Raw genomic sequence first — 25575 nt, forward strand, 5'->3', positions numbered from 1 at the left:
GTGGCAGTGTTTTGAAACTTGAATTCCTGATCAAACCATATTAATACTGAGGTAGGAATTAATAAACTAAAATAGCTCTTCTTTAAATTGAAGTATAGCTGATTTACATGTTGTGTTAATTTCTGTTGTATAGCAGAGTGATTCAGTTTTACATAAATATGCATTCTTTTTATATTCTTTTCCATTATGGTTTATCATAGGATATTGCTTACTGGTGGACACTTAAGGTGTTTCCTTGTTTTGGCTACTGTGAATAGTGATGCTATGAACATATGGGTGCATGCGTCTTTTTGAATTAGAATTTTCTCTGGATATATGCCCAGGACTTGGTTTGCTGGGTCATATAATAGTCCTATTTTTAGTTTTCTAATGGTATGGACCTAACAGAAGCAGAAGATATTAAGAAGAGGTGGCAAGAATACACAGAAGAACTGTACAAAAAATATCTTCATGACCCTGATAATCACAATGGTGTGATCACTGACCTAGAGCCAGACATCCTGGAATGTGAAGTCAAGTGGGCCTTAGGAAGCATCACTACGAACAAAGCTAGTGGAGGTGATGGAATTCCAGTTGAGCTATCTCAAATTCTGAAAGATGATGCTGTGAAAGTGCTGCACTCAATATGCCAGCAAATTTGGAAAACTCACAGTGGCCACAGGACTGGAAAAGGTCAGTTTTCATTCCAATCCCAAAGAAAGGCAATGCCAAAGACTGCTCAAACTACCGCACAACTGTACTCATCTCACACACTAGTAAAGAAATGCTCAAAATTCTCCAAGCCAAGCTTCAGCAATATGTGAACCGTGAACTTCCAGATGTTCAAGCTGGTTTTAGAAAAGGCAGAGGAACCAGAGATCAAATTGCCAACATCTGCTGGATCATTGAAAAAGCAAGAGAGTTCCAGAAAAACATCTATTTCTGCTTTATTGACTATGCCAAAGCCTTTGACTGTGTGGATCACAATAAACTGTGGAAAATTCTTTAAGACATGGGAATACCAGACCACCTAACCTGCCTCTTGAGAAACCTGTATTCAGGTCAGGAAGCAACAGTTAGAACTGGACATGGAACAACAGACTGGTTCCAAATAGGAAAAGGAGTACGTCAAGGCTGCATATTGTCACCCTGCTTATTTAACTTCTATGCAGAGTACATCATGAGAAACTCTGGGCTGGAAGAAGCACAGGCTGGAATCAAGATTGCCAGGAGAAATATCAATAACCTCAGATATGCAGATGACACCACCCTTATGGCAGAAAGTGAAGAGGAACTAAAAAGCCTCTTGATGAAAGTGAAAGAGGAGAGTGACAAAGTTGGCTTAAAGCTCAACATTCAGAAAACGAAGATCATGGCATCTGGTCCCATCACTTCATGGAAAATAGATGGGGAAACAGTGTCAGACTGTATTTTTTTGGGCTCCAAAATCATTGCAGATGGTGATTGCAGCCATGAAATTAAAAGACACTTACTCCTTTGAAGGAAAGTTATGACCAACCTAGATAGCATATTGAAAAGCAGAGACATTACTTTGCCAACAAAGGTCCATCTAGTCAACGCTATGGTTTTTCCAGTGGTCATGTATGGATTTGAGTGTTGGACTGTGAAGAAGGCTGAGCGCCGAAGAATTGATGCTTTTGAACTGTGGTGTTGGAGAAGACTCTTGAGAGTCCCTTGAACTGCAAGGAGATCCAACCAGTCCATTCTGAAAGAGATCAGCCCTGGGATTTCTTTGGAAGGAATGATGCTAAAGCTGAAACTCCAGTACTTTGGCCACCTCATGCGAAGAGTTGACTCATTGGAAAAGACTCTGATGCTGGGAGGAATTGGGGGCAGGAGGAAAGGGGGCAACAGAGGATGAGATGGCTGGATGGCATCACTGACTCAATGGACATGAGTTTGAGTGAACTCCGGGAGTTGGTGATGGACAGGGAGGCCTGGCGTGCTTCGATTCATGGGGTCGCAAAGAGTTGGACACGACTGAGTGACTGAACTGAACTGAACTGAACTGAACTGAAGGAACTTCCATACTCTCTTCCCTAGTGGCTGCACCAACTTACATTCCCACTGGTAATGTGTAAGGGTTCCCTTTTCTCCACACCCTCTCCAGCATTTGTTATTTGTAGACTTTTCAGTGATGGCCCATGACTTTTCTTTACACAGGATGCTGCCAATACTGGATCCAGCAAAGGTGTGTCAGCTCAGTGCCTGTTTGACTTGCTGCAGTCCCTGGAGGGAGAGACCACTGACATCCTGGACATCTTAGAGCTGGTCAAAGCTGAGAAGCCTCTTAAATCATTGGGTAAAAGGAAAATTTGCCTTGACATTCTTTTTCTCCTTGTAATATTTTTAGTGACTTTATACTGAATATTTTGAACTAAATGAAAACAGCAACATAAGTGGGGCTTAGTATCAGTTAAATGAATACATTTTCCTATGCCCTGTTTCTTAAATTTCTTATAATTCTTAAAGTGTTAAGGATTCTCTACCATGAAAACTGGGAGAAATACCAACAACCTCAGATATACAGATAACATATGGCAGAAAGTTAAGAACTAAAGAGCCTGTTGATGAAGGTGAAAGAGGATAGTGCAAAAGCTGGCTTGAAACTCAACATTAAAAAAACCTAAGAACATGGCATCCAGTCCCATCACTTCATGGCAAATAGAAGGGTAAAAAGTGAAAACAGTGATAGATTTTGTCTTCTTGGGCTCCAGAATCATTGCAGATGGTGATTGCAGCCATGAAATTAAAAGACACATGCTCCTTGGAAGGAAAACTATGACAAACCTAGACAGTGTATTAAAAAGCACAGACATTACTTTGCCAACAAAGGTCCATATAGTCAAAGCTATGATTTTTCCAGTAGTCATGTATGAATGTGAGAGTTGGACCATAAAGAAGGCTGAACACCAAAGAATTGATGCTTTTGGACTGTGGTGTTGGAGAAGAGTCTTGAGAGTCCCTTGGACTGCAAGGAGATCCAACCAGTCCATTCTAAAGGAAATCAGTCTTGAATATTCATTGGAAGGACTGATGCTGAAGCTGAAACTCCAATATTTTGGCCACCTGATGTGAAGAACTGACTGATTTGAAAAGACTCTGATGCTGGGAAAGATTGAGGGCAGGAAAAGAAGGGGGACGACAGCGGATGAAATGGTTGAATGGCATCACCAACTCAATGGACATGAGTTTGAGCAAACTCCCGGAGCTGGTGATGGACAGGGAAGCCTGCTGTTCTATTAGATGAGAGTTTTTTAATTACCAAAAAAACACTTTTATTTGTCATATGATTATTAAAAAACAGAATAAAATTTTTAGTCCCTTAAGATGAGGAAATTGAGTGTTCACAGTTTAGGAATAAAGTCTATTAAAAAAAAATACCTACAAAATATCACTAGAAAGAAAATGTTAGGAGTGATAAGCTCCTCTTTATCCCTGGCAGAATCCACTCTGATTGTGTGCCTTGACCTCTGTCCCTTTAGATTTCTGCTATGGAAACGAAGACCTGACTTTCTCTATAAGTGAAGCCATTAAGCTGTGTGTTACAGTGGTGGCATATGCTCCTGAGTCATTCAGAAGGTAACTGCACGCTTTAATCTGTGCCTTGTAATAAGTAAATATGGCAAGGGAAATAAAGCTGAGTGAATACAAAGGTTATGTTTGTTAATATTAGCATGTAACATTCTGGCAAGTCCATTTGCAAAACTAAATGTAGGAAACTTGTTATAGCAGAGGTTATGAAAAATACAGTAAATTTTCATCAATTTGAAATCCTCTAATTTAGAATTTATGCATCAGCTAAGATGTTTAGGAAATATTATCTTCACGTGTAATTGAAATTTGATTTGCTATTAATTTCTCAATAGACATTTAATCTATTTAAGAAAACTCCTTTTAGGGAAAAATAAGGACTCTGTCACACAAAGAGCAGGAAGATAAATCATGCCTATCATTTTCCAAGAGCAGGGAGCCCAGAGGCCTCACATGGAGAGTGTTATTCCGATTCTAGGATGTTGCCTCTGATATATACATATACATATATATATATATATGTTTGTGTGTATAAATGATATGTGAAGTGAAAGTCAGTCTCATCTCTCTATTAAAATAGGTCTTCTAAAGGCAGAGATAATAATTCAAATGAATTGTGGATAGTTCCCTTTTAATATACATGCTTAAAAATAATTAAGTTGCATTTTTTCAAAATGTTCCATTATTCTGACTTAACCAACTCTTTGGCCTTTCCTCCTCCTCCTCCTCAATTATGTAACATTAGGAAACCTCTTCTTTTTAATTTCTCAATGAGGTAGTCAATAATTTTTATTTGATATGTAGACTTTTCCCGAGCTTGTGTGGAGTGGTGTACTGGTGAACATTTCACGACTAGATCTCTGTAGCTTTGCCAGTTTACCAATGTGTAGTAATTGCTAAATACAAAGTACCAGAATGGTATCACTGAACATGGTATTGGAAAGAAAGGCATACGGTAGGCTTTCCTTTCTTTTTTTTTTGGCGGGGGGCGGGCCCTGCCCTGTGGTATGTGGGATCTTAGTTCCCTGACCAGGGATCAAACCCTTGCCCTCTGGCAGTGCTGGGCTGCCAGGGAAGTCCCAGTAGGCTTTCTTGACTGGTTATTTAGCCTTTCCAACACGTGACTGGCTACCTGTATTTCAAATGATATCTTTTACTCTGTGACTTATAATTTGACTTCCCTAAGTTTGTCTTTTGATTAACAGCACTCTTCATTTTAATATAGTCCAATGTGCCGGGAGCCGGCGAGAGACATTCCGCTTGTGACAAAGGTCATGAGGAAGGAGGCTCGGCATACGCAAAGGTGGGATCGAGCCTCGGGAGTCTCCCCGGATATTCTTGAGTATCTTCCCCCAAAAAACCAGAGTCTGCCTACTTTATTGCTTTGTGCTCTCACCTCTGACTCTACTGGGGGCTGTCCCCTACCACCATCTCGCTCTCTCTGTCAAAGAGTTAACTTACAGCTCCAATTAATAAAGTTCCTGGGCAATTAGGAGTGTTCAAATCCAAACCCCTCAGATGGCTCTCTAACTCGCCTGACAAGTTTACCCGGACTCCTGCAGCTATGCATACGATTGTTTACAGTCTCCCAGCCTCCAGAGGCACGGGAAGCTTAAGATAGTCAAATAGCTTAGAGCCTCTCAGAGAGTTAGAAACTGTCAGAATAAGACTAGTAAAGGATTTCATTGATGAGTCAATGCTTGTTGCCAAGTTTTCACATCCCCTGAATTGTATCCTTGAATATGTATTAATTAATAGTTGGTATATAGAAAAAATAAGTAGTGGCCTTGGTGTTAGTAACTTTAGACCCTTAAGGTAATAAATTCTTTCCTTTGTTGTAAACCCATTACACATCCACCCTATAGGAATGCAATTTTATCTTCGGAAGATGGTGCCAAACCTTAAAATAATTACTCTTAGAGAAAATAAGTCTTTGTTGATAAGTCCTTGTCAAGAGTCATAAAATGTTAATAGGCCTTCTGGCCAGAAGATGATGTAAATCACCTAAACCATTTGTATACGATAAATCTGCAGGAAAGAAACCCTGGTTTTTGATAAGAATCAAAGACTGCTGACTTTGCATCCCCTATTATCCTCTATGTGTAACTTAGGGTATATAAGCCCCTGTTGAAAATAAAGCTACGGGCCTTGCTCACCAACGCTTGGTCTCCCCATGTCATTCTTCCCTTTAACTTCCAGCTGAGTCTCCATCTGGAGCGCGGAACCCACCACGCTTACTAATTATGCCTGGGCTTCTAAGACCCACTCGAGAAGGTGTCTAGGGTGAGGCACCTTCCGCTATTCGAGAGGGCGCCTGCGGCCTACCTAAGTGGTGCAAACTTCTTGTCTTGAAGTTTTATTGGTCTCCCGCGTAAACCAAGCTACTCAGCCTCTTTTCTCCACTGAATTTTCCTACTGAGCTATCCTCATTCTATTATTCTTTATATCTCTAATTAGCATATACATAGTCGCCTAGGCCGTCTCTCCTTCGAATACCCTGGATCAGCTGGGGCTGGTCCCCGGCACCAATGTATCACCTTTTTCCTATGTTTTAGTTCTGTGTCCTCTTATGAAATCTTGGCTAACCCAAGGTTACAAATGTGTCCTCTTACAGGCCAGGTGCTTTATTGCCTTTACATTTACATTTAGGTTAACAAGTCACCTGGAATTAATTTTGGTACGGTGTAAAGTAAGGGTCAAAGTTTATTTTTTCTGTAGAGATATCTAATAGGCAACAGACCCAGCACCATTTATAGAAAAGACTGGACTTTTCCCATCATATTGCAGTGCCATTTTTGTTAAATATCAAATATCTACAGATTTGTTTTGTATTCCTTATTCTATTTCATGTATCTATTTGTCTATCCTTGAACCAATATTATACTGATCTTACTTACGATAAGCTTAATCATAAGCCTGACATCTGGTAATATGTCTTTTTATAGCTGTGAAATTTTCATCTTTAACTATAGGAATGCTATTTGCCTTGAAGTCTGTTTTGTCTAACATTATAGTTATATCAGCATTCTTTTGGTGTTTGCTCTTATTGTCATCTTCAACATTTCTGTATACTTATATTTAACATGTCTCTTAATAGAAATACAGCTGAACTTTTTAATGATTCATTCTAGTAAGCAGGCATTTTTCAGACCTGCATCACAATTACTATTTCAGACATGATTCTTGCTGTAAAAATGCTTAAGCTTTAGGAAGCCAGCCTCCTAAAGAAGAGTTTAATCTTGTCTCAAATTTGTTCCAGCTAGAAAATCACTCTTGGCAAATTACTGAATAAAAGCTTTGTTGATGATTTTGTGAGGTTCATTTCTCTACATCGACTGAATAACTCCACCTATTACCATTCTATCAGGTCGGCCAAAAAGGAAGAGTTTACAGACAAGCCCAAACGAACTTTTTGACCAACTCACTATTATGCTGTCAACCAATTGTATATACGTTAACTCTTATATCCCTTGGAGTGTAGCTCACCAGGCTCCTCTGTCCATGGAATTGTCTAGGCAAAATACTGGAGTGGGTTGCCATTTCCTACTCCAGGGGATCTTCCCAACCCAGGGATTGAACCTATGTCTCTTATGTCTTCTGCATTGGCAGGTGGATTCTTTACCACTAGTGCCACCTGGGAAACCCATTGGGTGCTTAATTATTTCATTAATTGGTGTTAATCAATATTTCCAATAGCTTTAATTACTCTTGACATGGGTGGAGTGGGAAGGGGACTCAGATTTTTTCATCTCTCTAGAGGCTTCTCTGGAGAAGGCAATGGCACCCCACTCCAGTACCCTTGCCTGGAGAATCCCATGGGTGGAGGAGCCTGGTAGGCTGCAGTCCATGGGGTCGCTAAGAGTCGGACACGACCAAGCAACTTCACTTTCACTTTTCACTTTCATGCATTGGAGAAGGAAATGGCAACCCACTCCAGTGTCTTGCCTGGAAAATCCCAGGGACGGGGGAGCCTGGTGGGCTGCAGTCTATGGGGTCGCACAGAGTCGGACATGACTGAAGTGACTTAGCAGCAGCAGCAGCAGCAGCAGCAGCAGCAGAGGCTTCTCATTTCTCTATGCTCCAAAATATTAAATAGGATGTAAAACGTGATTTGGTTTTCTTTCTGTTGATTGAAGTCTTCAGATGCTGATGGTCTTGGAAGCTTTAGTGCCATGTTACCTACAAAAGCTGAAGAGGCAGACATCACAGGTGGAGACGGTACCTGCTGCCCGAGAGGAGATTGCCGCCATGGCTGCTCTTGCAACCTCCCTGCAGGCCCTTTTGTACAGTGTGGAGGTCCTTACCAGGTAATCCCATTGGCAGAAATGTCCACAGCCATAAACAACATGTATCCACCACAAAGAGGAAGAAAAAAAAAGTGATGGCTAAAATCTCTAAATCCCAGTTTTTACTCAAACTTGGGAGTTTCCCAGGTGGCTCAATGGTAAAGAATCTGCCTGACAAACAGGAGACTTGGGTTCGATCCCTGGGTTGGGAGGATCCCCTGGAGGAGGAAATGGCAACCCACTCCAGTATTCTTGCCTGGGAAATTCCTTGGAAAGAGGAGCCTGGTGGGCTACAGTCCACAGGGTCGCAAAGAGTCAGACACAACTTAGCGACTGAGCATGTACCCAAACTCAGCCCTTTATGGCTAAAACTGCAAACGTTCCCTGAGTTGTTTGGATAAATAGTGCTAAGTACTCTGAATAATAACAATAATGATAATAATAATTAGTAGTAGTATTGTTATTGCTAAACACACATTTGCACATAGCTTGCTGAGCTTCTCTGGCAGTTTTAACCCAGTAGTAAACAAATCTTTCATAAAAGGGCTAATTTAGTGAATGTGAAAATGTGATCCACATTTTTATTAGCTCTTATTTTATGCAACATGAAATGTCACCAATTTCAACTAAGTGTTTATATTATTTTCCTATTTGTAAAGAGTTGGGGTTTTCTTCCTATAATGTCAGAAGCTACATAACAGACATAAACTACAAAATTTTATTCTAATGCTTCAGTTGGTAGATTCTCCATTGGACAAGACTCATTAGTGCTGAGAGAGGGGACTGAGGGATTTGGGAATGGAAAGGTCAGTTGACACCAGGGTTCACCCTAAGCAGAGTTCCAAGAATTTAGTCCTGTCAAAAGATTCTTGGGTGCAGAAACAGAAGAACTGGGTGACCTGGGGCCCAGGGAAGGGCTGGGCTGATGAGGCCTGGGTGGAGTTTGGGGTAGTAGGGGAGGAGGGATGTCTGTGTACAAAAGATAAGGTGAGTCGGAATGGTAGATGCAGAAAACTACACAGTGACTGGCTTTCCTTTTCCATTTTCATCTACAATTAGCTGGAAGGAGGTGTTCCTCCCCAGGGGTGGAGATGGGGAAGCCTTCTTTCTGCATTGGTGTCTTTGTTCCTCCATCCCATTTAACCATATCATTAGCCTAAAATTCTGTGGTTTACTCTCATCAAAGGTACCAACTTCTTCAGCCCCATCTCACTCAGTCAGTGGGAGGACTCGCTGAAATCTCTCAGTCACTTCCAACAGCAAGTGAGAGGGGGCGTGAGGTTGTCATTCATTAAGTTCAATCCATATTTAGTTCCCAATCTTGCACTACATTGCCAGCCTAGAGAAGAACATAGCCCAAAGTTTTGGGTAGACTATCTGTTGAAATGCCCACATGTATCTAAACTGAGGAAATGGGAAGCTATGAAACAGGGACCTCATTGCCTCATTGCGTGACAAATTGCCTCATCCCATGAGAAACGGTCCCCAGTGCTTTGATGATGGTTTTTTGAAAGTCCAAGGAGAAAGAACATCCCAAGGAAAAATACATGACTTACACTCTTCCTTCTGCACCTACCTGGGTATGTCATGAGCACCTTCCTGAGACTAGAGGAAAGAGCAGTCAATTTCCCCAAGTGCCACTTGATTCTTGCTCTTCATAATACCCAATGATGTTTTCTATTCCTTTTTATAAGGATAAGTCGATTAACTTATCCAAAATTGACTTAACCAAAATTCCACAAAGAATTATGGATGGAGGTCTGATATTTAAAATTCCATGGTCTTAAATATTCCAGTGTACTTAATATTCTTTTGATGGAGTGGACGACTAGCCTCACTGGTTGGTTATAATTATTCACAACTAAACTGGCCTCATTGTTTTTACAGAAAGCAAATATTTAATAAGAAGGATACCATTTCACTTTCACAGTCTTAATTTATATAGCTCATGAAAAAAACAGCAGTTCTATAGATAGTAACACATAAACAAGTGTATTACAAGTGTATCAGTGTTAGTTTTCCATTGTTGCAAAACATGTTACCACGAACTCAGAGGCTTAAGACAGATAATATCACATGGCATGGTTCTCTAGGTCAGAAACCTGGGGCAAGCTCAACTGATTATTCTGCTTAGGGTCTCCCAAGGCCAAAATCAAGATGTCAGTTAGTCTGACCTCTTATTGGAAGGTTCTGGGGGAAGATCCATTTCTAAGCTCATTAAGGTTTTTGGCAGAATCCAGCACCAGGCAGCTTTGGGTTGGAGGTCCGTTTTCCTTTCTGACTTCAGCCAGGGGCCACTCTCTGCTTAGAAGACACTGATTTCCCTTCTCACCTAGAACCTCCAATCCTCCAGCTGACAATGATGCCCTTGAGTCCTTCTTAGGCTTCAAATATCTCTGCCCCTAGCAAGAGAAAAATTTCTGCCTTTTAAGTACTGGCATGTGACTCAGTGTAACAAATCTGCCTGCCATGCTGGAGACACAGGAAACACAGGTTCAGTTCCTGAGTTAGGAAGATCCCTTGGAGGAGAACATGGCAACCCACACTAGTATTTTTGCCTGGAGGATCCCATGGACAGAGGAGCTTGGCGGGCTATAATCCATGGGGTTGTAAAGAGTTGGACACAACTAAGCACGCACAGTAAGATTAGGTCTACACAGATCATCCCCCTCTTGCCATATGATAACCATGAGAGTAACACCAGGGCAGGACGAAAGTCTTGGGGCCAGCTTTAAATTCTGCCCACTATAGCAAAGGCACAGAAAGAGACAGTCTGGTGTTATCATTAAAGGTTCAGTCGCCAACCACAACCAGGATATAGAAATTGAGCATAATAAAAGCAAACCTTAAATAGTTCATATAAGCAATTGCTTTAAAAAGCCTTATCTTCCCTTCCATGTCACAAATGACACAAAGGCAGTTAACGTAATACTCAGAGAAGATGTAAAATGAGATGATTCTTATCTATTTCTTAGCATCAAAATTACTGACTTAAATAGATATTCATTTACTCATGTCCCTGGGTAGTCTTAGGTGTAATTTTCACTAGAAAGGTTCTTTCCTTCTCTGATAGTTTTGCAGAAAAATCAAGTGGTTGATTATGGAGTAGGTAGCCTAAATGATACGTGCATCCTTTTTTTTTTTTTCCTTACTGTCTAGAATGGCTAACTTCCTGGTACCTGTAGATTTGAAAAGTGAATTCTTAACTTTCACTTTATCAAAACAGACTTAGAAGTCTGATTTCATAAATGTCTGGCTTGGAGTCCTAGTTCATTACTCAGGACCAAGAAACAAAAGACCTTAAATCTCACTGATAGACCTTTGGGAATCGGTATTCCCATTTAAGTGCCTCCCAGAACAAAGACAGTACCCGAGTGTGACAGAAAAGCCCAAAGTCTTTCTAAGACTCTAACACTGACTTAAAACTTGTATGAGCTGCAATAACCTGAGGATTTCATAAGTGTCTCCACTTGTGTTGTTTGTTACTGTCATTGTTGCAGGCCCATGACGGCCCCCCAGATGAGCAGGTGTGACCAAGGTCATAAAGGGGCCACCACAGCCAACCACACCATGTCCTCTGGGGTGAATACCAGGTAATTCCCTGGCCCTATGCTTCTGTGGTCTCAGTTTCATACAACCTGAATCTCAGCCACTGGGAATGAAAAGAATCCTGAAACTAGTCAATACTGAGGGAGACATTCTCCAAAGAAAAGAAGGTGAGAGTTTAGAGTTCCGTGAAAATACTGAGGCCATTTTTAAAAAGTGTCACCTTCATAAATGAAGAGAAATAAGACATCTTTAAAAAATGGCGTTCCTTTGTTTGTGTGAACATGCAAGATGTTCTCTGCCTCCTGGGTGGTCTTTGAAGGATTCCACTGCTGTTTCATTTGCCTTTTTGTTGGACACAGATGAAACAATAATAACCAAGAGGTGGTTGCTCATTCCAGGGCAGTTGTGCAGAGTCAACTTTCTTTCATGTGGACAGATTTTCAGCAGACCTTTCATCCAAACTTTGACTTAGGTCCCTACATGATGCTTTCATGGTTGTTGACTTAATCATCTTCCTTGTTTTAGTGTAACTCAAGATACTGGCTGGACTAGTTAATACTTTACCTGCTTCATTCTGCATAGGTTAACCTCTAAATACCCTGAGACAGAAAGAAATGTTCAATTAGCTTCTTCCTTCAAGGAAGAATTTAAGACAGGGCAAATCTAAAATCAGCTTGAGAGAAAGTTCTCTTTTCCCAGTGTGGAATAGTTAGCACAATAATCATAAGGAAAAATGAAATAATTTTCTAGTCTCTCTGAAGCACATTTTAAAGTGTGGATCATTATTTATGTAAATTCCCTGCTCATCATATATTTAGGCTAAAAATGAAATAGATTTCAAACTAGTGTTGAATTGGGTCTCAGTGTCTCACATTAACTAAAAATGATTCTTTGGGTTTCGAGTAATGAGTTTTACTCATTACTCCAGTATCGACCCACTCCAGTATCCTTGCCTGGAGAATCCCCATGGACAGAGGAGCCTGGCAGGCTACAGTCTATGGGGTTGCAAAGAGTCAGACACGACTGAGCGACTAAGCACAGGGATTTCTCTAAGCATACTGAGCTATGTTCAACTAGGTTAGATGCAAGGTACACAGAGAAAGAGGGCTTCTAAAGTCCTATTGCCAATCACTCATAAAAGGAGAAGTCTCTAGAACCGAAAAGAAGTCAGCCATAATTTTCCCTCTAGTCCCCTAAGATATAGCACATGATGTTAAAATTGTAAATAGATTCACCTTACCTTTAAAGTTCAAAAATTTCCCTCATGAGACCGCATTCTGTGAGTTTGGGTGTGTTTTTACAATATTTGTCTTTCTACAAATTATCTGGCAATGGAACAGCTTTCCTGGCAGCTATTATTGCAGTATCTGTGATAGCTGAATGACAGATCAAGATTTTATACTTTAGAATTAGTACATGTGTCGTGGTGAGCTTACCAAAACGTGTAGCTTCAAAGGCTTCTCATGAGGAAAAGTCTTTAAGAGGACCCACCACAGGGCCCCTGTTCTTGCTCCGATAGTGACTCAGACTGTTTTTCTGACTCTCAGGTACCAGGAACAAGGCACCAAACTGCACTTCATCAGGTACAGAAAGACAACCTAACTTTTAAAAAAAAAAGATAAACACCTTTAATATTTTGGAAAGCATCTACCAATTGTTTATTTTTACACAAACATACATAATCACATAATTATATGTGAATAGATTGTCTTCTACTGTACTCTTTTTGAAACCTGCCTTGTTTTATTCAACACTATGTCACACCCATCTTTCAAGCCAGTAAATGTAGAGCCTTACCTTCATGTGTAATGGTTGGATATGTCTGATTATAAATATACACTCTAATTTGTTAGTCAAGCCTCTACTTGTGGGCTATTTAAGCTGTTTCCAATAGTTTGCAATTATAAGCAACCATGTAATGGCTAGATCCCACTGGGCAATTACTTATTATTTGACTGTCTTCTCCAAATGGCCTCTGGCTTCTCCAGGGCATGGCCTTTGTTCACACTTCTTTCTTTTGAGAGGGAAGTTCTTTCTCATTTGCTTAATAGTTATTATGTCTTTTTAAAATCTTTTCCTACATGATAAAAGTAAAATTCACAACCCATTAAAGCATATCTTTCATCCTAGATTGCCCAATTAAATCAAGAAAAGCCTCACAACACTTCAGGGTAGTGAGTTTTAAACTTTTTTAACCATGAGCCACATTAAGTAATACACTTTTTAAAATCATGAATTAAAACATACTTTGGGGGGTAGAATTGCCTATATATTTTTCCTTTCTAAATTTAATTTATTTTTTATTTCATTTTTACTCTTTTTAAAATTTATTTTAATTGGAGAATATTAATTATTGTGTTGGTTTCTGCCATACTTCAACATGAATCAGCCATAGGTGTACGTATGTCCCCTCCCTCTTGAGCCTACCTCCCACCTCTCACTCCATCCCAGCCCTCTAGGAAGATAACTCTAATTTTGTGCTATTTAATAATTCTATCATCTTGTGATGATTTGCCTTGTAAGCTGGGTTATGGTTCCATCAGGTTTCATTTCATTCACGCTTGGCATCCTAATTCTGCATAAATCCTCAGGAAGTGACTAATGTAAAGTCACTACAGTTTGGGGTGATAGTCTCTTCTAGAATGATGGACTTTCTTTATTTTTCCAATGCGTTTCTCCTTGGCCCTGCCCTGCTGCTTCATTAACTTGGGTATAATATAAGGCAAGGGTCCCCAACTCTGGGATCTAATGCCTGATGATCTGAGGTGAAGCTGATGTAATAATAATAGAAATAAAGTGCAGAATAAATGCAGTGTGCCTGAATCATACCCAAACCATTCCCTTCCCACCCTGTCTGTGGAAAAATTGCCTTCCATGAAACCGGATCCTGGTGCCAAAAAGTTTGGGGACCACATCATGTTTTTCTTCAACATGATACCCTTCTTTCACAGCTGCCCACTACACACGCCTTTCCAGACCCCCAGTTAATAATTTGTATTGCCATACTTTTTAATAATAATTTTATAATTTCCCCAGAGAAAACCTGCACTTACTGGAGGAAGGGCAGGGCCTTCCCAGGGAGGAGCTGGATGAGCGGATCGCTCGGGAGGAGTTCAGGCGGCCTCGGGAGTCTCTGCTGAACATCTGCACAGAGTTCTACAAGCACTGCGGGCCCAGGCTGAAGATCTTGCAAAACCTGGCCGGCGAGCCACGAGTCACTGCCTTGGAGCTGCTGGATGTGAAGTCTCACATGAGGTACCATCCTCCTTTTCTCTCCACAGCATGTGCACACAGCCAGGGCAGTGAGGGGTGGGGGCGGTGTGCAGGGTGGTTGAGATGGGGCAGGGTCAAAACTTGTAACTGGTTGAAATTGATTGGTCTCCTGTGGTTTGGATCCATGACAGATGAGCCCTCTGGGAAAATGGATGTCAAATCCATGGTAAAGGATCTTGGCATGGACAGGGGGAGATATTCTTAAAGTCAGAAAAGCTCAGTCAATATTTGCTCCTCAATAAGAGAATGAAAGGAACTTGTGTCACCTGAGTTCTTATGGAAGTAACATTCCTCCAAGTACTCTTTACTGCCCCAATTCTAATTTTTCATAAGAATCCAGTGTCTCCTGCCTCTTATATTGCATGAAAAGTGCACAGCTGCTTTCTGCTCCAGGACTTGCTCTGCTCCAAAAATATCTGAGGACTCAGTGATGCGCCTACAGGGAAGGGGCAGTTTTAATTTAGAAGCACACTTTGGTTTAGTCTGAGATTCCTTTTATACACATTGTGCATGATAGCTTTCCAGTATTTCAAAAATGTCCTGGTAAAAATTCTGCACTAGCTGAGGCCAGTCATCATATAAAAATTTGTACTCCTGGAGTATCAGAGAGAGACCCCAGAATTACATCTCTGTGCACTCATATTTCCTTCTTCCTGCTGCTGCTAAGTCACTTCAGTCGTGTCCAACTCTGTGCGACCCCATAGACGGCAGCCCACCAAGCTCCCCCGTCCCTGGGATTCTCCAGGCAAGAACACTGGAGTGGGTTGCCATTTCCTTCTCCAATGCATGAAAGTGAAAAGTGAAAGTGAAGTCACTTAGTTGTGTCCAGCCCTCAGCGACCCCATGGACTGCAGCCTACCAGGCTCCTCCGTCCATGGGATTTTCCAGGCAGGAGTACTGGAGTGGGGTGCCATTGCCTTCTCCATCCTTTTTCCTAGGGAAATGTCATTTTACTTGTTACTCAGACTATAAAGCCTGTGTCTGTATTTTCAGGTTCTTCAAAGAAACATGATTCCAGGGGATCTTCTATTTTGATTTATAACAGTTTGTAAAGAATTATAAAAATTCCTGGAAAGGAAAATTCCATGGGTAACTGAATATTCCCTTGAAGATTTTAGTAGATCTATAAAGCTAAAGGTAGGCTTAGGTTCTAGCCTTTCAGAAATAACATTGCAATTTGGCAAAACACACCAATTTCCTGATTATTGCCTCATTTTTCCCCCTAAAATTATCCCTTGAAAAGTTTATAAAGTACTAAGTGAGGGAAAGTGAGAAATGTATGAAGAACACAGGCTCTTTCTCCTCCAGACTGATTTCACACTCTCTGAGTTGTTGGCGCACACCCAGAACTCCATAGCATCACATGTGTTCACACTCCCCACTGCGCTGTGATGGGAAGAACTTATTTTACACTGAGAATTTCAGCTCCAACACCGGGAAAGGGGAGGGAAGTTTGAAGTGTTAAGCTCCTGTTGCCATAGTAACTCAGTGCTTCAGTCACACTCTCTCCCCTCCTTTCCTACTGATCATGGCTTGTTGTTCAGTCACTGAGTCATTTCCAACTCTTTGTGACCCTGTGGACTGCAGCACCCAGTCTTCCCTGTCCTTCACTATCTCCCAGAGTTTGCTCAAACTCATGTCCATTGAATCGGTGATGCCATCTCTCATCCTCTATCATCCTTTTCTCCTCCTGCCTTCAATTTTCCCTAGCATCAGAGTCTTTTCCAATAAGTCAGCTCTTCTCATTAGGTGGCCAAAGTATTGGGGTTTCAGCAACAGTCCTTCCAGTGAATAACCAGGGTTGATTTCCTTTAAGATTGACTGGTTTGATCTCCTTGCTGTCCAAGAGTCTTTCAAGAGTCTTTTCCAGCACCACAATTCAAAATCATAAATTTTTTGGCACTCAGCTTTCTTAATGGTCCAATTCTCACATCTACACATGACTGCTGGAAAAACCATAGCTTTGACTATATGGACCTTTGTCAGCAAAGTGATATCTCTGCTTTTTAATATGCTGTCTACCTTTATCATAGCTTTTCTTCCAAGGAGTAAGCATCTTTTACTATTGTGGCTACAGTCACCGTCCACAGTGATTTTGGAGCCCCAAAAAATAAAATCTGTCACTGTTTTTACTTTTTCCCCATCTATGTGCCATGAAGTGATCGTGGCTAGCTGTCCTAAGTTATTCCACGTCACGTTTCCAGAGTCAGAGACACGCTACTACCAACAGACATTTTGTGAGAAAAGATTCCTAAAAGACAGGAGAGTGAATGAAGAAAGAGAGGAGAGAGACCAAGTTGGATAGAGAGTCATAACAATGAATTAGTAACTGTCCTGTGACTTGAGGGTCTGTATCTGCATTCCTTAAGGCATTTGGAGGGAGGGGAGCTCATGAGTCAGAGAGGCCTGGAGCTCCCTCTAGAGGTCAAACCCTGTTAAAGATTAAATGAGCTCTAGAAAGGCAAACTGTTAGCTCCATGCCTGGCACAGACTGATCAATAGATACCAATGCTAATGAGAAGGATCCAAACACTATCCTAGACACTGGGGATGTAAAATAAACCCCTTGTCTTAACAGGATCACAGTCCAATACTGAGACACACATAAGAATATAGAATGCCGTGTTGCAAATACTGTCTAGCACATGTGAGCATTTAGTTTATTATTGTACCAAGTACTTGAGGCAACTTAGAAAATCGTATGATACAAAAGAATACAATTTACAAATTAGAGAGTCAGAGCTATGTGAAAAATTAGCAGGGAAATAATTTTTTTAACATGGGAAATCTATGATTTTATAATATTAGATGCTGCTGCTGCTGCTGCTAAGTCACTTCAGTTGTGTCCAACTCTGTGCAACCCCATAGATGGCAGCCCATCAGGCTCCACCGTCCCTGGGATTTTCCAGGCAAGAACACCAGAGCAGGTTGCCATTTCCTTCTCCAATGCATGAAAGTGAAAAGTGAAAGTGAAGTCACTCAGTCGTGTCTGACTCTTAGCGACCCCATGGACTGCAGCCTACCAGGCTCCTCCGTCCATGGTATTTTCCAGGCAAGGGTACCGGAGTGGGGTGCCATTGCCTTCTCCATATTAGATGCTACTCATGAACTATAAATTTGACTCTGTGCTATCAATAGGGAGACAAGACCAATCGTAAAATCATAGTTTCAATACGATAAAAACAACCAGTTTCTTGGTAAAACATCACCTTTTAAAATATGAAGAACAAGAAGTATCTCTTGGTTGATGTATGTTAAAAGGAAAGATTAGTGTGACAGACACCATCCTCAGCAACATCCCATGGTAGATAAAGGACCATTTTCCTGGGACTGGATCCCTATCAGTGCTGAAAGTTACATAATGTCATAATGCAATTCAGCAAGAGTCAACTGTGTGGAGCCAGTGTAAGGTCATTCTAGGGCACCATTATTTCATGGCCTGAATCTAGAGAAGTGTAAGCAAAACTTTTCTAGCAGGGAATATTTAGACTAAATGCCCTCTGTTCATGCAATATCTCATAACAAACTTTCAACAAACTTCCTTGTTCTCTGGCCAGAGTTTACTAAGTAGTGATAGTTCCATATGCTTTGACCTTATACCAAGCAAAGGATATAATGAAGGTCTTCTTTTGTATACATTTGGATATATGTGTAAGTCAGAGCTCAATATATAAGTTCTAGAATTGGGGACATATAGGTAGTACATAAATTCATAAGAATGGATAGTATCAACCAAGGAGAGAGGGTTGATTTAAAGAAAAAAAGGAATGGGATGATATAAAAGAGGATATATTTGCAAGAAGTACTTGATTTGAATCAGAGTCAAGAGGAGTGTTGAGACGATCTGTACCCCTGCGTTTGCAGAATATATGATTGATTGCAAGGCTCTCAAGAAAAACATTCTTGATTGGAGAGTTTCTACCCCAAGGGAATTTATTGCCTCATTTTCCCAGACCAAAGCTACTTAAGCAAGTGGAACAGAGAATAGTAAGCTCTGCAAATGCATTTTTCCTCTCTCTCTCTCTCTCCTTCCTCCCCTCCCCTGCCTCCTCTCTCCAACTTTCCCTTTCTCCCCCTCCTTCTCTATCTTAGGTTCTCAAGATTCGTGCAATAGTACAGCAAAGCCTGTATTAAAGGAAATTTTTGTTTTATGCTGAAATATATTCATGTTGCAACATGCCCAGGGATGAGCATTTTTGGGGGGCTCCAGAATCACTGCAGACGGTGACTGCAGCCACGAAATTAAAAGACGCTTTCTCCTTGGAAGAAAAGCTATGACCAACCTAGACAGCATATTAAAAAGCAGAGACATTACTTTGCTAACAAACGTCTGTCTAGTCAAAGCTATGGTTTTTTCGAGTAGTCACGTATGGGTGTGAGAGTTGGACCATAAAGGAAGCTGAGTGGGGAAGAATTGATGCTTTTGAACTGTGGTGTTGGAGAAGACTCTTGAGAATCCCTTGGACTACAAGGAGATCCAACCAGTCAATCCTAAAGGAAATCAGTCCTGAATGTTCATTGGAAGGGCTGATGCTGAAGCTGAAACTCCAGTACTTTAGCCATCTGATTTGAAGAACTGACTCCTTGGAAAAGACTCTGATGCTGGGAAAGATTAAAGGCAGGAGGAGAAGGGGACAACAGAGGATGAGATGGTTGGATGGCATCACCGACTCTATGGACATGAGTTTGAGTAAGCTCCGGGAGTTGGTGATGGACAGGGAGGCCTGGTATGCTGCGGTCCATGGGGTCACAAACAGTTATACATGACTGAGGAACTAAACTGAACAGGGATGAGAGAAATTTAGTAAATAACCTATTAAATGACGCAAATTCAACTCTAAGCATTGTGTTCAAGTTTGGAATAGACCAGTATTTTCTCCTGCATTTCTTAAGTTTGCATACAAAATAATGCTTCCCAGGTGGCTCAGATGGTCAAGAATCCACCTGCCAATGCGGGAGGCCTGGGTTCAGCCCCTGGGTCGGGAGGACCCCCTGGAGAAGGGAATGGCAATTCGCTCAAGTATTCTTACCTGGGAAATCCCCATGGACATAGGATCCCGGTGGGCTACAGCTCATGGGGTCACAAAGAGTTGGACATGACTGAGCAAACAAAATACACAAAATAATAAGGGAAAGGAAATGCATTTATATTGATATACCCTTCAGTTCAGTTCAGCTCAGTTGCTCAGTCGTGTCCGACTCTTTTCGACCCCATGAATCGAAGCACGCCAGGCCTCCCTGTCCTTCACCAACTCCCGGAGTTCACTCAAACTCACGTCCATTGAGTCAGTGATGCAATACAGCCATCTCATCCTCTGTTGTTCCCTTCTCCTCCTGCCCCCGATCCCTCCCAGCATCAGAGTCTTTTCCAATGAGTCAACTCTTTGCATGAGGTGGCCAAAGTCCTGGAGTTTCAGCTTTAGCATTATTCCTTCCAAAGAAATCCCAGGGCTGATCTCCTTCAGAATGGACTGGTTGGATCTTCTTGCAGTCCAAGGGACTCTCAAGAGTCTTCTCCAACACCACAGTTCAAAAGCATCAATTCTTTGGCACTCAGCCTTCTTCACAGTCCAACTCTCACGTGCATACATGACCACTGGAAAAACCATAGCCTTGACTAGACAGCCCTTTGTTGGCAAAGTAATGTCTCTGCTTTTCAATATGCTATCTAGGTTGGTCATAACTTTCCTTCCAAGGAGTAAGCGTCTTTTCATTTCATGGCTGAAATCACCATCTGCAGTGATTTTGGAGCCCCCCAAAATAAAGTCTGACACTGTTTCCACTGTTTCCCCATTTATTTCCCATGAAGTGATGGGACAGGATGCCATGATCTTAGTTTTCTGAATGTTGAGCTTTAAGCCAACATTTTCACTCTCCTTTTTCACTTTCATCAAGAGGCTCTTTAGTTCCTCTTCACTTTCTGCCATAAGGGTGGTGTCATCTGTGTATCTGAGGTTATTGATATTTCTCCCGGCAATCTTAATTCCAGCTTACCTGTTTAACAACCTGAAAAGTAAAGAATTATTTTCTGCATGACACATCTTTGAGAAGGAGATCAACAAAAGAATGTGAAGGCTGTTGAAGATAATTTCTTTAAAACACTCACACTCACACACAATTCCCAGAAAGCAATGTGTACATTCAGTCTGGAGAGAGGATGAGTGGGAATGATAGGGTTACCATGGATGTATGGTTAGACTGAATTCATGCTTCCAGATGAGGCCTCATAGGAAAAATTTGAGAGAATTTGAGAACCTAATATGAGGAGACCTTTTCACAGTATGGACCTCCAAAGATGGAATGAGCTGCCTTTTGGAACAGTGATAAATCCTCCATCCCTGGCACTAGTCAAATGGATACAGTTGTGGAGCACTCCATGTTTTGAAGGCAAGGGCTTAGCTCTGATTCCTATACCAGAGTGCCTATCAGAATCACCTAGGGCATTGTTAAACTATAGATCTTTTAAGCATTTATCCTGTCTCTCTTGGAGTAATCATATGTAAAATAGATGACCAGTGCAAGTTCGATGCATGAAGCAGGAATACCCAAAGCTGGTGTTCTGGGACAACCCAGAGGGATGGGATGGGGAGGGAGGTGGGGGGGGTTCAAGATGAGGGGGACACATGTATACCCATGGCTGATTCATATTGATGTGTGGCAAAAAACCATCGCAGTATTGTTAAAGTTATTATCCTCCAATTAAATAAAATTTTTAAAAAGGAAGCTTCTTATTAACATGTTATAGTTAATATATGAATAAGAGAATGATACAGTACTACCATTGTACTACTTCTGATGAGTTAATGAATCTGTGCAGTGATCACTGATGCCTGCTGACATCATCGAGTGACAACTAGGAATCACGTGCCTCCTGATGAAAGTACACATTGCCTGTGAAGGCAACATACCAGGAAGTCAAGGTCTAATCTGATCTAGCTCCTGGATATAACTAACAATTGAATTAAATACAGGAGAAGTAGGATCAATTAAATGACACCATGGAGACTCAGTCAGGAAAATCCAATATGTGGGAAATGCTACAGGACAAAAAGCTAATTTCTCCCACAAATAAATTACTGAATGTCCAAAAAAGAGTAGAAGAGGGGGAACTGACAAATAGGAAAGGCTTCAGAGACATATATGGGTCTAATTTTGTCCAGATTTTTTTTTAATGTTTATTTACATAGTATAAGAAAATGTGCCAGAATGTTTGTAGCTCAGGGAGTCAGTGTATTGGAAGGAGGGTGATTATCATGATGCTGTGTGAGGAAAATTCCCATGGTTGGTGGCATTCTAAGCTTATTCTTATTTAAAGGTTGGCAGAAATCGCACACTCCCTTCTGAAGCTGGCACCATACGACACCCAGACCATGGAGAGCCGTGGGCTTCGACGCTACATCATGGAGATGCTCCCCATCACCGACTGGAGCGCTGAGGCAGTGAGGCCGGCCCTTATCCTCATTTTAAAGAGATTGGATAGGATGTTCAACAAAATCCATAAGATGCCTACTTTGAGGTGAGGAGGCCTCCTAATCAACTGCAGGTATTGCAAGCCTCAGATTTCAAGTCTGTCAGCTTTTAAGGTGGTGGATCAATCCAGAGTTGAAGGAATGGCTCAAAAGTATTCTGTTGGTTATATGTGCACAGCTAATCAGGATATGAATGCATAAGTAGCCAGGTCTGTATTTTTGAGGAAATAACATATTCTTCCAAAGTATACATCTATCTTGAAAATCTATTTATTTCTCAGGTATCATGTTTCTTATCTGACACACTTAAAAAGTTCAATGTGTATCCTTCAATTCCTTTCAAATAAGGCAGGATATGCCTTATAAATTAAACAACTAAGGACAGAAGAAAAATTAACTTGATGTTCAAAAAATACATGTTTAACATAGTATTTTAGGTATCACTTTAGAGAAATGCAAGCTTTACAATAATCAGTAAAGCACCACTGGAAGAGATCTCAGGGTTGATAACAAATACCTAATTCAGATGGTACTAAATCAATGTTGTTATCACTTGATCTCCGTTCTGGGGCCTGAAGTATCATTTGGTAGCCTCTCTATGAGCAGATGTCTCTGAACCCATCTACCTGGAGATCTGAACCCAGTCTGGAAATCTATAGCTACAGTGGGCAAACAAATCAATTAAGAAATGCTAATAAACCCAGTAGATTGGAAATTTGAAGTTTCAGTGAGACCATTTTCCGTCCTATTAAACTAACCCCAAATCAATGCAACTCTTGCCCAAGAATTTGTAGCACTTATTGCTCAATGTGCCAGAACTTTTCCAGGTTTTATCCTGTGTTCTTCTTCATTTATGCAGCCATTTGAAGCTGTTGAATTTATTAAAAAGAAATTGAAACATTTTATTCTAATAAATGTTTGACAGTTTGATCCTATATTCTTTTCTACCATGATGATGGATGCCTATACATGATTTCAAGGTTATTTTAGTAGCATAGAAAGGCCTATCCTTAAAGCACTCCTATTTTCTTTAACAGTTCCAATAGAACACTTGTCCCTACTGGCAAATGACCAAAGTTTTATACATCTTACAAAGATGTGTAAAAATAACTTTTCATCTAAAGATGTTAACACCTGCATAGGCTACCTCATTTGTCATATAATTAAGCCTGTTATGAAGAACAGCAGCTTCCTAAAAGTAGACTTTTGGATTAATATGTGGCTAAGTCACTTCAGTCATGTCCAACTCTGTGTGACCCCATAGACAGCAGCCCACCAGGCTCCCCTGTCCCTGGGATTCTCCAGGCAAGAACACTGGAATGGGTTGCCATTTCCTTCTCCAATGCATGAAAGTGAAAAGTGAAAGTGAAGTCACTCAGTCGTGTCTGACTCTTTGCAATCCCATGGACTGCAGCCTACCAGATTCCTCAATCCATGGGATTTCCCAGGCAAGAGTACTAGAGTGGGGTGCCATCGCCTTCTCCAGGATTAATGTGTAGACTTGGTTACTAATAGGCAATTTTCTTGGGGTACAATGTGTGAATTTGGGGTTGCCTTGGATTAAATTTCTTCAGGTGATCTAAGTTCAACAAGAGAAATGTTGACTGAACCTGACCTGTGGGTAACTTGTACAACAGGGATGTCAACATATCCCCATGTATGAACATTACTATTTTATCATTACAGTGATTTCAATCTGGTAGGTAATGTAAGCTTAGAAAGTATTTCCAGGATAATATTTGGAAATAGCATTGATCTCAGTAAAGCCCAACCTGTTTATTTAGGGGACCATAGACATGCCTCTTTGGTCCTGAGACAATTACAGACCAGATTGTCTTTTATTACAGAAAATCTGATGTTCATCTAATTGAGATATGTATACCACCATATTTACTACCACAGAAAGTGGTCCCAAAGCATCATTTTCCAGAAGGTCAAGAAAGAACACTTTTAAAATAGACTGTTTTCCTGGAGTGAATGCACATAAGTCTAATTAGTTATAGTCTGGTATAAAAGCTTATGAAATCAACTGTAATCTGATTTTTTAAAAAAGCATTATAAAAGCACAGCCTATAGTCAGATTACTTCTGTTGTGAGGAATGACTCCTACAGCAGGTTTCCTATAATAGTAGTCTCATACCCTTTCTCAAAGCTAAAGCCAGGAAACTTGAAAGGCCACTCATTCATCATCTCTGTTTTCCCTTCAGTAGATTTTGTCTCACTAGTCGAGTGGGGCAGGAGTGCCTCTGCCGTGTGTTCAGTATCCTCTTCCTTTCCCACTGTGCTCTGTACTTTTGGAACAATATGGGTAAACTTCATCCCTGGTGAAGCACTTTCTTGTCTCAGACACCCATCCTGTCTTAGATGGCATCAGAATCACTGTCTCATTCGCTTGTTTCAGGCAGTCTCCAGAAGGGAGCCACACTGCTAATGGCTCCTATATTGTATTCCAGGCGACAGGTTGAGTGGGAGCCTGCCAGCAATTTGATTGAAGGGGTTTGTTTGACACTTCAGAGGCAGCCAATCATATCCTTCCTGCCTCACCTTAGGTCACTGATCAATGTCTGTGTCAATCTGGTGAGTAGCCAAGTGGCAATGTTATGAAACTTTACAAAATTTAACTCTGCTATTGACTTCTCTGAGCTGAAGACTTACAGGTCAACCTACCTACCTACATACCTACCCATGAAAACAGATGGCTCAGGTGACACTGAAAATAGTGAGGTACATTTCAAGGTGGTGCGTGGGGAGATCCCTACACAGATGGGATTTTCGTGTGCTGCTTCCCACGTGCTACTTTGACAATTGACCTCTTCAAGTTGCGCTGAGAGTTGAGGGCTGCCAGTTGGAGAGTGGGGTGGCGGGAGACTGTGCAATTGGCTAGAAGTTGAGGTAGTTTGGGGTGGGGGAGTTTAAAGGGCAAAGAGGATTTTTGGTGTTTTTTTAGTGCAAAATGACACTATGAGTTGGCCAGTCTAGGATTTATGTGAAGAGGAAAAAAAAAAAAAACTTCTTTTATCATTTATGTAATATCTAGAGTCTGATCTTGACAAGGTTTTGTACAATGTGGAAACCATGGTAGAGCATTTCATGAATAGAATCTGCTGCTTAGCTAGTTAAGCAATAAATCTGTAGCTGGAATGCCTAGTGCAAATAGAGCTCTTGCCATCATCATTGTTGTCAGTATTTACTCCATCAAAGAATGTTGACTTCATTCCTTTGAGTCCACAAGTAAGTATGTCCAGTCTCCTGATTAGACTAACTTTTGATTCATCTCTCATTATTTACATAGTTAGTTATAAACAGCATTCTACAAAACCTTGGCTAAAGCTGGTGTAATCATTTGATCTGACTCCAGATATTACATGCCTTCAAAAGAAGGCAGCACGAACAGATTAAAAGTAACATGCCCAACCTTCAAATTATTATTATAATTGACTGAGACTCCCTTCCTACAGTTGCAT

The 25575-nt window shown here is 41.0% G+C and overlaps 1 protein-coding gene across 13 annotated transcripts in view; it reads left to right on the forward strand.

Annotated features, from left to right (window-relative positions):
* Positions 1–25575, forward strand: part of UNC80 (unc-80 homolog, NALCN channel complex subunit) — a 230571-nt gene that overhangs the window by 175499 nt on the left and 29497 nt on the right. For 8 of the 13 annotated variants that reach the window (XM_059875640.1, XM_024976253.2, XM_059875654.1 and 5 more), the window contains 7 exons: positions 2164–2302; positions 3486–3582; positions 7671–7841; positions 11321–11413; positions 14406–14624; positions 21958–22158; positions 24565–24688. In XM_059875640.1, coding sequence (XP_059731623.1) covers positions 2164–2302; positions 3486–3582; positions 7671–7841; positions 11321–11413; positions 14406–14624; positions 21958–22158; positions 24565–24688 — 1044 coding nt within the window. Of the gene's footprint in view, positions 1–2163; positions 2303–3485; positions 3583–7670; positions 7842–11320; positions 11414–12916; positions 12953–14405; positions 14625–21957; positions 22159–24564; positions 24689–25575 lie in introns of all 13 variants that reach the window. The other 5 variants (XM_059875657.1, XM_059875659.1, NM_001206563.1 and 2 more) reach the window with 3 other exon arrangements.

This window comes from Bos taurus, chromosome 2 (genome assembly GCF_002263795.3).
Source record: "Bos taurus isolate L1 Dominette 01449 registration number 42190680 breed Hereford chromosome 2, ARS-UCD2.0, whole genome shotgun sequence".
Classification (NCBI taxonomy): domain Eukaryota; kingdom Metazoa; phylum Chordata; class Mammalia; order Artiodactyla; family Bovidae; genus Bos; species Bos taurus.